The sequence below is a fragment of the Elgaria multicarinata genome, chromosome 4, assembly GCF_023053635.1.
Source record: "Elgaria multicarinata webbii isolate HBS135686 ecotype San Diego chromosome 4, rElgMul1.1.pri, whole genome shotgun sequence".
Lineage (NCBI taxonomy): Eukaryota > Metazoa > Chordata > Lepidosauria > Squamata > Anguidae > Elgaria > Elgaria multicarinata.
This window is the reverse complement of record NC_086174.1, coordinates 82,635,382-82,648,111: the sequence shown is the minus strand read 5'-3', so window position 1 is coordinate 82,648,111 and position 12,730 is coordinate 82,635,382. Positions and strand designations below refer to the sequence as shown.

General features: G+C 39.4%; 1 protein-coding gene across 8 annotated transcripts in view; it reads right to left on the bottom strand.

Moving 5' to 3' along the window:
* Positions 1-12,730, bottom strand: part of EPB41L2 (erythrocyte membrane protein band 4.1 like 2) — a 114,024-nt gene that overhangs the window by 19,035 nt on the left and 82,259 nt on the right. For 6 of the 8 annotated variants that reach the window (XM_063124680.1, XM_063124683.1, XM_063124686.1 and 3 more), the window contains exons 11-13: positions 8,430-8,602; positions 6,560-6,720; positions 1,615-1,677 (exon numbers count right to left, since the gene is read on the bottom strand). In XM_063124680.1, the coding sequence (XP_062980750.1) occupies positions 1,615-1,677; positions 6,560-6,720; positions 8,430-8,602 (397 nt within the window). Of the gene's footprint in view, positions 1-1,614; positions 1,678-1,874; positions 1,908-4,307; positions 4,950-6,559; positions 6,721-8,429; positions 8,603-12,730 lie in introns of all 8 variants that reach the window. The other 2 variants (XM_063124687.1, XM_063124685.1) reach the window with 2 other exon arrangements.

Here is a 12,730-nt window from a genome sequence, read left to right as displayed (position 1 = left end):
GAAGAGTACAGCAAATGTGCACATGCTCTCTGCAGGACAGGGCAATGCAGCACACAGGAAATGCTGCAGGACCAGAGAGAGTCTAAGCAATTTGCTTTTATAATTAACTTTGGAAAACAGTGTAAACAGCGAGGATTATTTTAGCATTCACCTACCAAGTCTCCCACTGCAGTTTTCTCAATGTGTGAGGCCGAATTCTGCAGCTCCTTATAAGTGGCATATCATTCTTAATGACAGATGTCCATCTGTGTATGTGATGGGGGAAGAATGTACTCTGCAACTAATTAGCAGGCCACATCTGAAGGCACTTCAAGTCTGACTTGTAATGCCAAAATACTATGCTTTTATGCCTAATTTCTAGGGTAATTGAACCAAATTTAGAGCCAGATTTCAATTCTACACTTGTATTAAAGCTATGGCCAACAACAGCACATGTGTCAGGGAAGAGAGAAAGAGGGCTTTGGAAGAAAAGAAAATATTGGGAGGGTACGGTTATGCAACAGGGAGAAAGACAGGTGTAAGACAGCTTGGAGGGAGGCTGGTGTGTTGGCATTTAATTCCAGAAATGTATGGCAATTTAAGTTGTACATGTGTAAATGTTCAAGCAAACAACTTCAAGGGGAAAGTGTGTTTTTAGTAGCAATCTAAGTAATAGAAATTTAATTAACTGGCAGAGATTTATCACAACTTGAGTTAATACAGTATTTTCAAAAAGTAATTTTGGGATAAGACCAGGCACATTTCTTGGATTTGTTCAATGCAACATTATGCAGTACACTTTACAATGTTTTAGTAAAATTATGCCAAGTATATACTTGGTTATCAGAAGCTGCCAAAAAGCAACAGAACATATTAGTAGGTTACTATAAATCTGTAGGTGTTCACACTATATTGTTGCATGTTTCCAAATTTCTCTGAGATGATCTAAATCTAACAGTGAGAATAGCCCCATTTGGATGACAAAGCTTGTTCTCTTGGATCACAAACAAGTAGTGTTAGCTTGCTTATAGTTACATTGCAATAGGTAAACTATATTTATTGACAGATTAAGTTGGCAAAAGAATCTCGTATTTACAATTTCATTTCATAAGCAGTGATCAACAGTGTCTTCTGGTATCACAAAAATTACTCCAGAGTGAAACAATTATTTTAATATGGAATTAGTTTCTGCTCTTTAGCAAGGCAGATAGTGTTTAAAAAGCATTGCCCCAAAATTTGTTTTAGGAAGAAACTTCCTGGTTATAATGTCATTGCATCAATTTCTGAAGACTGCTTCTGCCTCCCATTTCCAGTCAGGTGTAGGAAATGAGTAAAGGCAATATGTGGCAGAATAGACTTCCATAAAGTTATAGGTAGATCTAAGAAGTTGTATTCCCTGGAAATATTAACATCTAAACAAGGCTATAAGTCCCACTTGCCACTGCAAAAAGTTTGATAGCTGCATACTTAAAATATATTCATTTACAGAGTGACTACGATTTTCAACATGCATGTCCAAGTTGAACATTCCCATGCATTTCATGCACCGTGCCTAAAACAGCCTGCAAGTGACCTCCCATTTCGTGCAGCTTGGCAGCCCATGAGAACAGAAAGTATTCCTCAGATTATACAAACCTCCAACATTAAATTGCTATGTCTGACATAAATATTTTCCCCATTTACTTTCAAGGAATAAGTCTGTGAAATTAAAGCACACACACAAAAAAAGAGAAAGAAAACCCATGATCATCAAAACAACCAAAAAGTGCTTAAAAGTTCAGTAAGTAGGGCTTTAAAATTAAACAAGGATGGCCACTATGCAAACATAAGCTACAGAAGCCTCAAGCACTGATAATCGCAGGCAACAACCAGATTTAATTAAAAATATCATCCACCTTCTTGTGAATTTCCTCTTCTTCCGTCTCCGCCTATGCAATGGAACCACCCAAAAGTCAGCAAAAGAAAACACTCATTAGCGGAAGCTACAGAAGCAGCACAGAGGCTTTGTTTGGAAATATTGCAAACAATGTGCTCTATTTACAAACCTTTATTGTTACGGCCTCAGATGCTGCTCAAGTTATTAAACCACTGCGGTCTTCCACCTTCAACACTGCAGAAATGACTGAAGTAATTTTTGGTATAGATGAAATGGAAAATGGAGTATTTGTCTGTCTCCCTACAACCTTAGTGTGCATTTATTTTACTATTTAATTTGAAAGAACTTTTAAAAACCAAAGGTGAGAATAGTCTCAATACTGAACATGCAAAATGAGCCATTGTGATACCAATGCAGTTAGAATAAAGTTTAATGCTACAAGCTTAATGCTACAAATTCCTTTTATGGGGGGGGGGAGATACATTTGTGTTGTTAAAGGCTTAGCAATAACATAAAGCATTCAAATAATTCTGTTGTTATGTTCCTGAAGAGTACTGCTAATAAATAAATAAATCTTACAAGATTGTTTACAATGTAACACCTACCCATGGTCTGGGGCTTTGTGATTGAGCCTTTGTGTTCTTGCACTCTCTCCTCACACTCCAGTTCAATTATTTAATTCTTTTTAGCACTAGCTATAGTCTGCTGTTACAGTTTGGAGCTGGCTGACAATCCTAATATGGTTTGCGCTTGTCCTCCATAGTTCAATGGTTTGGATGAAATGACAAGCTATGGTTTGCATCACAGAGGAAACCATAGGACTAGGAGTGCACAAGCACAAGGTGTTCTGTTTTAAATAGCCCTCTTCTCCTGTAAAGCCAGGAGGCGAGAACTGGACGCTCACAGTTCGTTCATACAACATGGGAGGGGGAGTGTGTGATCTGGGGAGAAGCGAGGTTTATTCACATCTTGCTAAACCATAGGTGGCACCTGAATGTAGGCAGTGTTTGTTCATTTTGCTTTAAAATTGCTCGACTATAAATGTTATCTTATTGTATGATTTTGTTCAGGAATTATTATACAGCCATTTATATCCAAGACATTGTTATAAATTATGGTTATAGTTATGAGCATTTCCTCACAGTTAAGATTTGACTGTTTAAGAAGCTAGTTTCCAGTTTTAATATTCCTATTAAAGTTCATAGCAGATCTTCTTTTATACTGCATTGTGTTTGCTGCCATGTGAAAAACAGACATAATCACAAGTCAATGCAGATAGTGAAAACCAAAAGACATAGAAAAATTAAAGGGTTAATATAGCAACTTTTGTTTTTTAAAGAAACCTATAGAATAATGTCTAAAAAGGTAACTTTTTTCCATGCTACTCAGATAAAGACAACTTGCCTTGAACAACACTAATTTAAGCAAAGAAGGGAGTTGGCTAAAATTCCATGCCTTCTTTTAAAAAATGAATTAACTTCCCCCTTTCCCTTAGCCATGCAAACCCTGCAAGTGTTTGCAATTTCACTTCATGAGTTAAACAGAATTTCAGAACACACATGTCCAGGTCCAAATGTAATGATAAACAATGGTTTATCATTTCATGAATGAGACCTGGGCATCTGTACTCCAAGTAAACAATGACCACATGGCCCATTTAGTGGGCGTTTTTATCCCATTGCTTCTCTTACACACAGCAGGAAATGGTGGAATGTTTTGCTACAGCCAAAAAAGTCGGATTTTCTGGGTCTTTTTTTTTTGCAATGAGAAACCAGCAGAAGGGGCGGGAGATGGACAGCATCTTCAAAAGGACCCATGAAAAAACATTAGTGGCCAGTAATGAGCATGTGATAAAACGCTAATTTATGATGCGCTGTGTTCTTCCAGGTTTGGATGCAACATTTAACTGCTGTCTGTTAAAAACTGAGTAAAAGCTTCAAATCTCCACCTTGCAGCTGTGCTGTAGGGAAAGGGTGAGTGCATAAGACTGAGGCATATTCATGTAATGGTAAACCATTAGTTTTGTCCAAAACAGTGGGGATATCCCTGTGCTGCTCTGCACGTAGCAAAACTGAGCCGATGGAGGAACAACAGAAATTCAGCTGCTTCTGGCTCAGCTTTGCCCACCTTGCTTTCTTTGCCTACTGGGAGGAAGCTTCGGAGGAGTGAAGGGGACTCAGCTGCCTGGATTTTGGCCCTAACATGGTTTGTATTCATGTGTTCTCAAACCTCTTTAAGTACAATATCAAATGAATAAAACAATGTACTGTTTAAAAGCACTGCGGAATTTATGAAGACAGAGATGTGAAAGTATCAATGGAAGGGATTTATTTTTAAAAAAAAAAACAGGAATCTATGGTCTCATGCTGGAATTATGTCAGGTGGACTGTATCTCCTAGTGCACCAAAGCAAGTCTACATGCAAATGGCATTTACGCAACAAAATTACACACCTCTTCCTCCTCAGCTTTGTCTTTTAGGGCAGTGTCATTAGAGGTGCTCAGAGAAGTTGCCTTAGGCTCCAGGTAGCAGAGGGACAGAGCAACAGGAAGGGACAATGTGAGTGAGAAAAGAATAGACTGGAAAGTGGAGAGAAGCAGCACAAAGGTGAGGAGGAAAGAGGGGATAAACGAGGGAGAAGTAATGGGGACATAGTGCTGAATGCCAGGTGGGAGGAAGGAAATGCAAACCTCTGGAAGGCTAGGAAAGCTAATGTAGCCATCCTCATCAAGCATAGAAGGGAAACTAAAAGGAAAGCATTTGCTCAAATTAAATGGAAAGCTAGTCACGGTATTTTTATAATCACTAATTTTATGAGCTCCTCTCTCTATTGTAAGAGGAAGACAATGGCCAGTTACCAAGAGATTCATATGTTCCAGGCTATTAGTTAGGGACTTTTCTTCATTTCTGCCATGGGCTGGTGTTTCTTTCGAAGGACTGAAGCTCATGCTGTCTGAGGGTGTATACGTAGGCTTACCAAAACCATCATGCTCTGAAATGTCTGAAAGCATGTCCATTTCAGGGATAGCAGGTAGGTTTGGGGGGCAGGATGAAGCAGAGTGAATGGGAAGTGAAAGATGAAGCATGTATGCAGGCTGGAAGGAGAGAGAAAAGAATTCCAACCACAGATGCAGATGAGACCATGATATAAATGTACATTTATCGGCAGAAGGAATGCACAAGAGAGGGGGAGGGGGAAAGAAACTTGTTAGTGAGAACATTTACTCAAAAGTAGGGACAGCACCACCATTGCGAATATGGAAGACATAAACATTCACAAACCCCATTTGTTTTCACATCAAGCAACATATAATCCGAATATCTGGATTATACCAACTCAAAAAGTGTTTCTTTGTAAAGCTGTGAAGAACTTTGTAGTTTGGGATTGTAGTAAAGCAGACACAATGAATGGAAGCAGACAGACATTCAAAGCTTTAGCAGAAGGTGGGCAGTAGAGACAGCAAACAATGACAGTGTTTTCAGTTACAGATTTCACTACTATTTCTCCCTTAGAAGCACTAAAGAACCCAAGAAATGCCCACTGTTTAAAATCAGGTTTGCAGGACAGTTAGACATTTAGAAATTCAACTGTCCAACCATTAAAATACAAATACCCAGTATACAGCAGATTATTCAGTTAGGATTACAACCTAAAAGGAAGATTATATCAGACTTCTAATGCTTCTTGTAAATGATTCCAGGTACATTATGTTCAGAAAATAATAAAATTAGTGTATTTTACAACTTGACATGTCAATATGGAAATGTTCATATTTCTAAGTTGATTCAGCTCAACATCCATTCTAAAATGAATTTCCTATTCTTGTGCTTAAAACAAATTAACTCTAAAAGCTAATATGAAACATGCGCCTCACACCTAGTTATGCTTTCCTTTGTAGAGAAGAATGTGGAAGCAGTTATCGAATATAAAACGTAGGTAGCAAGACTATGACTAAGTCATAACAATGAATAAAATATGCATATTATTTTATTCTCACACAATTGCATGGAACAAGATCCAGAAACTTCTAAAGCAAATTTGTATCAACTCTGTCCTACAGCAGATTACTAAGTAAATTGCCCTAGAGTGACATTGCATGGCAGCACAATCTCTTCTCTCAACTAGGAGAGGGTGTGCAATCTCTTTCCAGTGCCAGTTACACTCCAAGGGTGACATCCAACATTGCCTAGTGGATGGGAGTTCCACTTGATGGAAAAGGAGGGAATGCCCGCAACACAGAGTGGAGGCACCATTTGTGAGCAGGAGCTCTGCCAACAGAATATGCCTTTGCCTGATTTAGGGGAATCCCCCCTTCCCCCTCATAACAAAGTCCACCCAATTCAGGAGGGTCCTCCAACCCTCTGTGTACCACTTTTCAGACGACTCAGGCCTGCTGGGGGAAGGAAAGGGTAATTAGCTTCTTGGGATGCCTTCTCCCAGTGCAATGTTGGATGTTGCCCTAGATTATTTTCAAGTAATCTGCCCTCTTGCAAAGGTGAAGATTAGTGCATGATCTCTCCCTAATTTGCCCATCTGCATTGGTTCATTCTCAGCCCTGCCCCTATGTAAACATGTCATCCAGTGCATAAAACAGTCACAACACTTTAAGTCATAGTGCAGTTCTACTAGTTCATGTGGCACTCTGGTTAAATAAATGTCCAAAAGTATTATTTCCAGAAAACTGACACTCTTTAGCAATCATACCTTTCCATCTTCTAACTGTGGCATTTTAGCATCCACATCTCTACCTTCCCCATCTTTTAATTTGGACTGTCCAGCAGCTTCAAAGATCCTATCACCAGCAGATACCATTGCTGTAGCAGAGAAATCCTTAAGCAGGCTCTGGTCTGCGATACCTACTGGAGCTACAAAAATAGGTTTAATTAATTCAGCTGTGTGCAAGAGAAATTTTTCACAGTAGCTTAATTTTTATGAGGAAAAGGGGGTCCAATTTTTTAAAGACTCTTGTGTGTTCTCATTTCCTTTTTCTTACTTTCTTTTTCAAAATAATATTCAGTCAAGACAGCAACAGAAAGGTGACCAAGTACATAATATGTCAAAAATGTTAAGAGGAAAAACACATTAAGAAAAGCAAGATGATATTTTGGAACAAAATGTTTGAACGAAACATTTTTTTAATATTTTTTTTTGCTAACCTAGCCCAGTTTGCAAAGTGCTAAAGCTTGGTGGTGAATGCATTCTGGATTGTCACTGATATTACTGAATACATTTTGCATATTCATGGATGAGAAGATAAAGCACAAAACCTTATGCATAAAGTTATACTTACAACATTTATATAATGTTCACCAGGAGGAGGGGCTCTAAGCTAGACCAAGTAATTGAAATGTTTGAATAAGTGAGCTACAGTCTGATAATTCAGGCTTAAAATGTATTTCACACAGAACTCTTCTGATCCATTAAATACTGCCCTGCTACATACACTTAACAATTTTGTAACCACTGGAATTGTTCATCCTCAATGTCTGACTAATAATCACTATAAATTAATATCCTCTAATTATAATAATTAAAAACATGGTTTCTCTGAACATTCTTCTCTCTCTTAAAGAGCCTATGACAAATTATACTTGGTTTAAAAAACAATATATCAAACCATTTCAATGCATATTACTTCTTTTATTTTGGACAGGCGTGATTCAATTTTATATATACATGAAAGGCATAAACTAAACCCTATATTATGGATTTGGTTTACTTTGGCACATGTTCCTGGCAGGTAGGTCCCATAAGGGGCACTAAGGCAATGTCCTAAACATACTTATTTGGGAGTAAGCCCCATTGAATACTATGGGATTTATGTCTGTATAAACATGCAGAGGATTGTGTTGTAAGTGGCTGAGCATCTCAAGTTAGGATAGACTATCCCACACATTCCCTTGGGCTAACTAAAAACCTGTTTGCTTCAGGGATGGCCAAGGATAGATTCATTGCAAACTGCTACGTAGGGCTCTCACTGTTATGAAATTTCAGGCATTGCAAAAGATCTGCTGAACACCACTGTCCCTTTGTGAGGAGGCAGCTATGAGTTTGGAAGCAAGTCTGATAAAGCCACCATGAAGGGATCAGAAATTAAGGGATGTGGGTAAATTGGAAAAACCTGGAAAACCAAAAAGTATGAATTAACTTAAGAGGTTTCTGGCATATTCCCTGCCACTTGCTAAGTCAACATGCTTCTGGAAGTGCCTGGCATTTAATCATCCTAAAGAACTGCAGTCTCCAGAGACAAGAGGCCCAGTTCAGACACCACATTCTTACACTCCAATTACAAATTCCTCCATTTCTTGGATTCCTGAAACCCCATAGTTTGTCGTGCCATCTGAACTGAACTAACCTCCATATCAGACTACCAAAACCACGGTTTGAAAACCTAATACAGACCATAATTGCCTAATTCAAACATCACTGCAAACTATGGTTAAAAGTAACCAGGAAAACATAGAAAGAAATCCATATATGAGACCACTGCACTGCATACTTCTGATCTTCTAGTTATCTGAACCGAGAACTAGAGTTACTGAATGAGGATTATGAGTTTTTGCTAGACTCTTACCACCATCAAGGCTTCTGGAAACACGTTTGCTTGAGGTCCGTTCAAAGTATGGAGCAGGTCTGTCTATAAGATTGCTAGCTTGCCGTGTCTGTGCTTGAGTACGCCCACTGTAGCGGAACTTAGAACCCATTGTCAGGAATTTGGCCTTTGGAGGTTGTTCTGGTGATACAAGTCTACAACAACAAAGTCACCATACTCATAACAGTCAGCATATTCAGAGGTATATTCAAGGCTGTAAGAAGATACCCACCAACAGAAAGCATCCAACTTGTTTTTAGAACAGAAGAAAACATTCTACATTTTAGTTCCTTCTTGATTTGTACCTAGAAATGTTTGATAAAATACCAAACTGCCTTACGGAAATTGTAACTCATACTCCTGAAGTTCCTGAGTGTAACTTCTGTTCTAGCAGTTTCTTCAGTGGTGGCTTTCAAAAGGTTGTTCTCACAGCCATGCTCACATTTGAAGTATGACCTTTCGTATGGTCACCTCATATTTTAAACCCTACAGTATACATGCAATTTATCTCATAAAAGTTACTAGCTACCAAAAAAATAAAATGTACTAACCTTCCTAGGTACATGCACAGTAGGTTAGCGGGGGAGGGATCCTGCCAAAAATGTTCTCAGCTATAGAAAGTTCCTGAAGTGAGACTGCGTAGTCGCAAAGCCCGTATGTGTGATGCAAAGTGACCATGAAGAACCAGCCACCTCCTTCGACTTCATGGAATTCCATGAATTCACCTGCATGCAATTCCTTATTGCCTTTGGCTACCAAATTAGTGCTTAATTACAAGGCTGCCTTCCAGGCACTACACCTCATTAGTATAGGGAAAGTGGCCTACCATGATAGCTGATCCCAACATGGAAAAAAGAAATCAAAATTGGATGACAGTCCAATATTTTTTTCTTATTTAGGTTAGTCATGCATTATGACTTTTTCACGTTTTGCTCAGTATTGCATAATCACATGCCACTATTTTAATTTGATAACTGGATTGCCCATGGACTTTTCAGAATGGGTTTTACATGAGTGTTATAATTTTTTTAAAAAATTATACTGTTATAGTTTTTTTAAAATTATTGTTACAGTATTAATTCTGATTTTTACCTTGACCTGGCTGAGATAAACTTAAACCTTCTTAATGAGAGAAGAACAAATTATTTCTTTATTATGGAGATTTCGAAGCATGCTATAACGTAGTAACCTTTGTCATACAAGGAACTGAAAGTTATGGCAAAAAACTTTTAAAAGATTATCAAAATAGTCCAAAATACGAAGTATTTCAGCCTTTGGAAGGGTACAGTATGTTATGCTGGGGCAGGGGATGGGGAGAAGAGTGTCTCTGCTAGATGCTCTGCCCTGGCCTTCTTAGACAATTTGCCTACCTTTTCTAGGTAAAGGATGAAAACACAGGCGGCTGCTAATGGCATGGAGCAGCTCCAACCCCAGATTACCCAGCCTGAGAACTCTGAACCTCCATAGGGACAGGGGGCAGCTACTCAACTGTGAGAGCCTCCTGGGCTGAATAGCTTTCCTCAACGGCAATTGGAACTGCTACACTCTTTTGCCAGTCAACTCTAGCAAATTCTTTCAAATGTGATCTGTTTTTATTGAATTTGGTTTTATTATGCATGTTGTCCAGAAAGCTTTGGCTATAGGGTAGCATCACCATATTAGTACCGGAGCCAGCTATCAAGACAAGCAATGGGAGGGTGGGCATTTGGTGGTGATAGCACTATAGAACCTTCATTTATTTCAAAGGACTTGCATCGGATTCTTGCACAAACTCCACTAAAATGAATGGCAGTATTATTTTGTGTGTTGTTGTCCCCCACACCATGTGTTTGTGTACATAGCAAATCCTGCTTTTAAAAATTCAGTTAACTTAAACTCTAGAATTACATTTGCTATAACAGTTGGATTCCTGGTGTTTATCTTTGGCATCCAAGAACACATGCAGATCAGATTTATTATTTTTAAATCAGGATGAGTAGTTCTGCGGATTTTCTGCATGGTGACATCAGTGGGAATAGGATTTGTAGAATAGCAAGAACACTGTATTTTTGGGACTTGAAAAAACATTCTTCCTCCCTACCCAAAGAGCTATTTCAGATTGGAATGAAATCCACTTAATCATACTGCCTTTATACAAATCTATGCTGTGACCACACTTGGAATACTGTGTTCAGTTCTGGTCACTATACTTAAAAAGAAGATATTGTAGAACTGGGAAAAGTGAAGAAAAGGGCAGCTAAAATGATCAAGAGGCTAGAGCATCTACCCGTATGAGGGAAGGTTACAATAACTTGGATTGTTTAGTTTGGGGGAAAGGAGGGCAAGGGAAGACATGAAAGAGGTGTATTAAATTATGCTTGGTGTGGAGAACGTGGATGGAGAGACATTTCTCTCCCTCTCTCATAAAAGTAGAACCTGGGGTCATCCCATGAAGCTGATTGGTGGGAGATTCAGGACAAATAAAAGGAAGTACTTTTTCACACAGCACAGTTAAACCGTGAAATTCACTATCACAAGATGTAGTGATGGCCACCAATTTGGATGGGTTTAAAAGGGGATTGGATAAATTCTTGGAGGAGCAGGCTACTCCTGATAGCTATGTGCTCCCTCCAGTAGCAGAGGTACTAATCCTAGATACACCCGTCGCTGGGGGACATGGGTGGGAGGGTGCTGTTGCACTCGTGTCCTGCTTGTGGGTTCCTGGTCAACAGCTAGCTGGCACTGAGTGAACAGAATGCTGGACTAGGTGGACCCTCGGTCTGATCCAGTATGGCTCTTGAGTTAAATTGTATTCTATTAGTCTTTTGACTATAGAATCATAGAATAGTAGAGCTGGAAGGGGCCTATAAGGCCAATGAGTCCAACCCCCTGCTCAATATAGAAGATTTTTGCTATGAAGATGTTACAAAATAAATCTGTATCTTGAAAATTATTATTATTACTAGCCTATATAATGCATTCCCTTAACCATTTTGTGGTTAAGCAACATGGTTTAGCGTATTGTCTGAACCAGGCTCTAGTCACATTCAGGTTAGATTACTGTAATTCATAATATGACAGACTGCCTTTGAAAAGCATCTGGAAATGTCAGTCCAAAAACACTGCAGTGACATTATTGATTTGCTGCATAAACAGACAAGTGGTGAAAGAACTACATTGGTGTTCAATGTATTGCTGGGGCTGACCTCATACCACCTATAAAATCCTAAATAGACAATAACCAGAGTATCTGAAAGATGGCCTACTCCTGTATGAATGTGTTAGTCTATGGAGATCACAGCCCCTCCTCCAGGTGCCCCCTCTCCATTGGTGGTAAAGTAGATGGCTACCGATAAAGTTTAGTTGAGGCATCCTGATAGTGGAACACCGTCTTCAACGAAGTGTGTCTGGCACCTATGCCACTTTCCTTCAGGAACCAGACAAAACCAATTTTATTTTATGTGCCTTTTCTACTAGAGTTCAGTTCTACGGCTGTTATTTATTTTATTTATTTATTTATTTATTTAATTACATTTATATACCGCCCCACAGCCGAAGCTCTCTGGGCGGTTTACAACATTTAAAAATAGTAAACATTAAAAGTATACAATTTAAAAATACACACACACACATAAAAACAGTATAAAAACAACAGTATCCATTTCAAAACAACAATTGTGGGGTCCATTAAAAACAAACTTAACGTTGTTAAATACTGTTAAAATGCTGTTAAAAATGCCTGGGAGAAGAGAAAAGTCTTGACCTGGCGCCGAAAAGATAACAATGTTGGCGCCAGGCGAGCCTCATCGGGGAGATCATTCCACAGTCGGGGGGCCACCACTGAAAAGGCCCTCTCCCTTGTTGCCATCCTCCGAGCTTCCCTTGGAGTAGGCACTCGGAGGAGGACCTTAGATGTTGAGCGCAGTGTACGGGTAGGTTCATGTCGGGAGAGGCGTTCCATCAGGTATTGTGGTCCCAAGCCATGTAGGGCTTTATAGGTTAAGACCAGCACCTTGAATTGGGCTCGGAAACATATAGGCAGCCAATGCAAGCGGGCCAGAATCGGTGTTACATGCTCAAACCTCCCTGTTCCAGCTATCAATCTGGCCGCCGCATTTTGCACAAGCTGCAGCTTCTGGACCGTCTTCAAAGGCAGCCCCATGTAGAGGGCATTGCAGTAATCTAATTTGGAAGTTACCAGAGTATGGACAACTGAAGCTAGGTTATCCCTGTCCAGATAGGGGCGTAGCTGGGCCACCAACCGAAGTTGGTAGAAAGCACTCCGTGCCACCGAGGCCACCTGA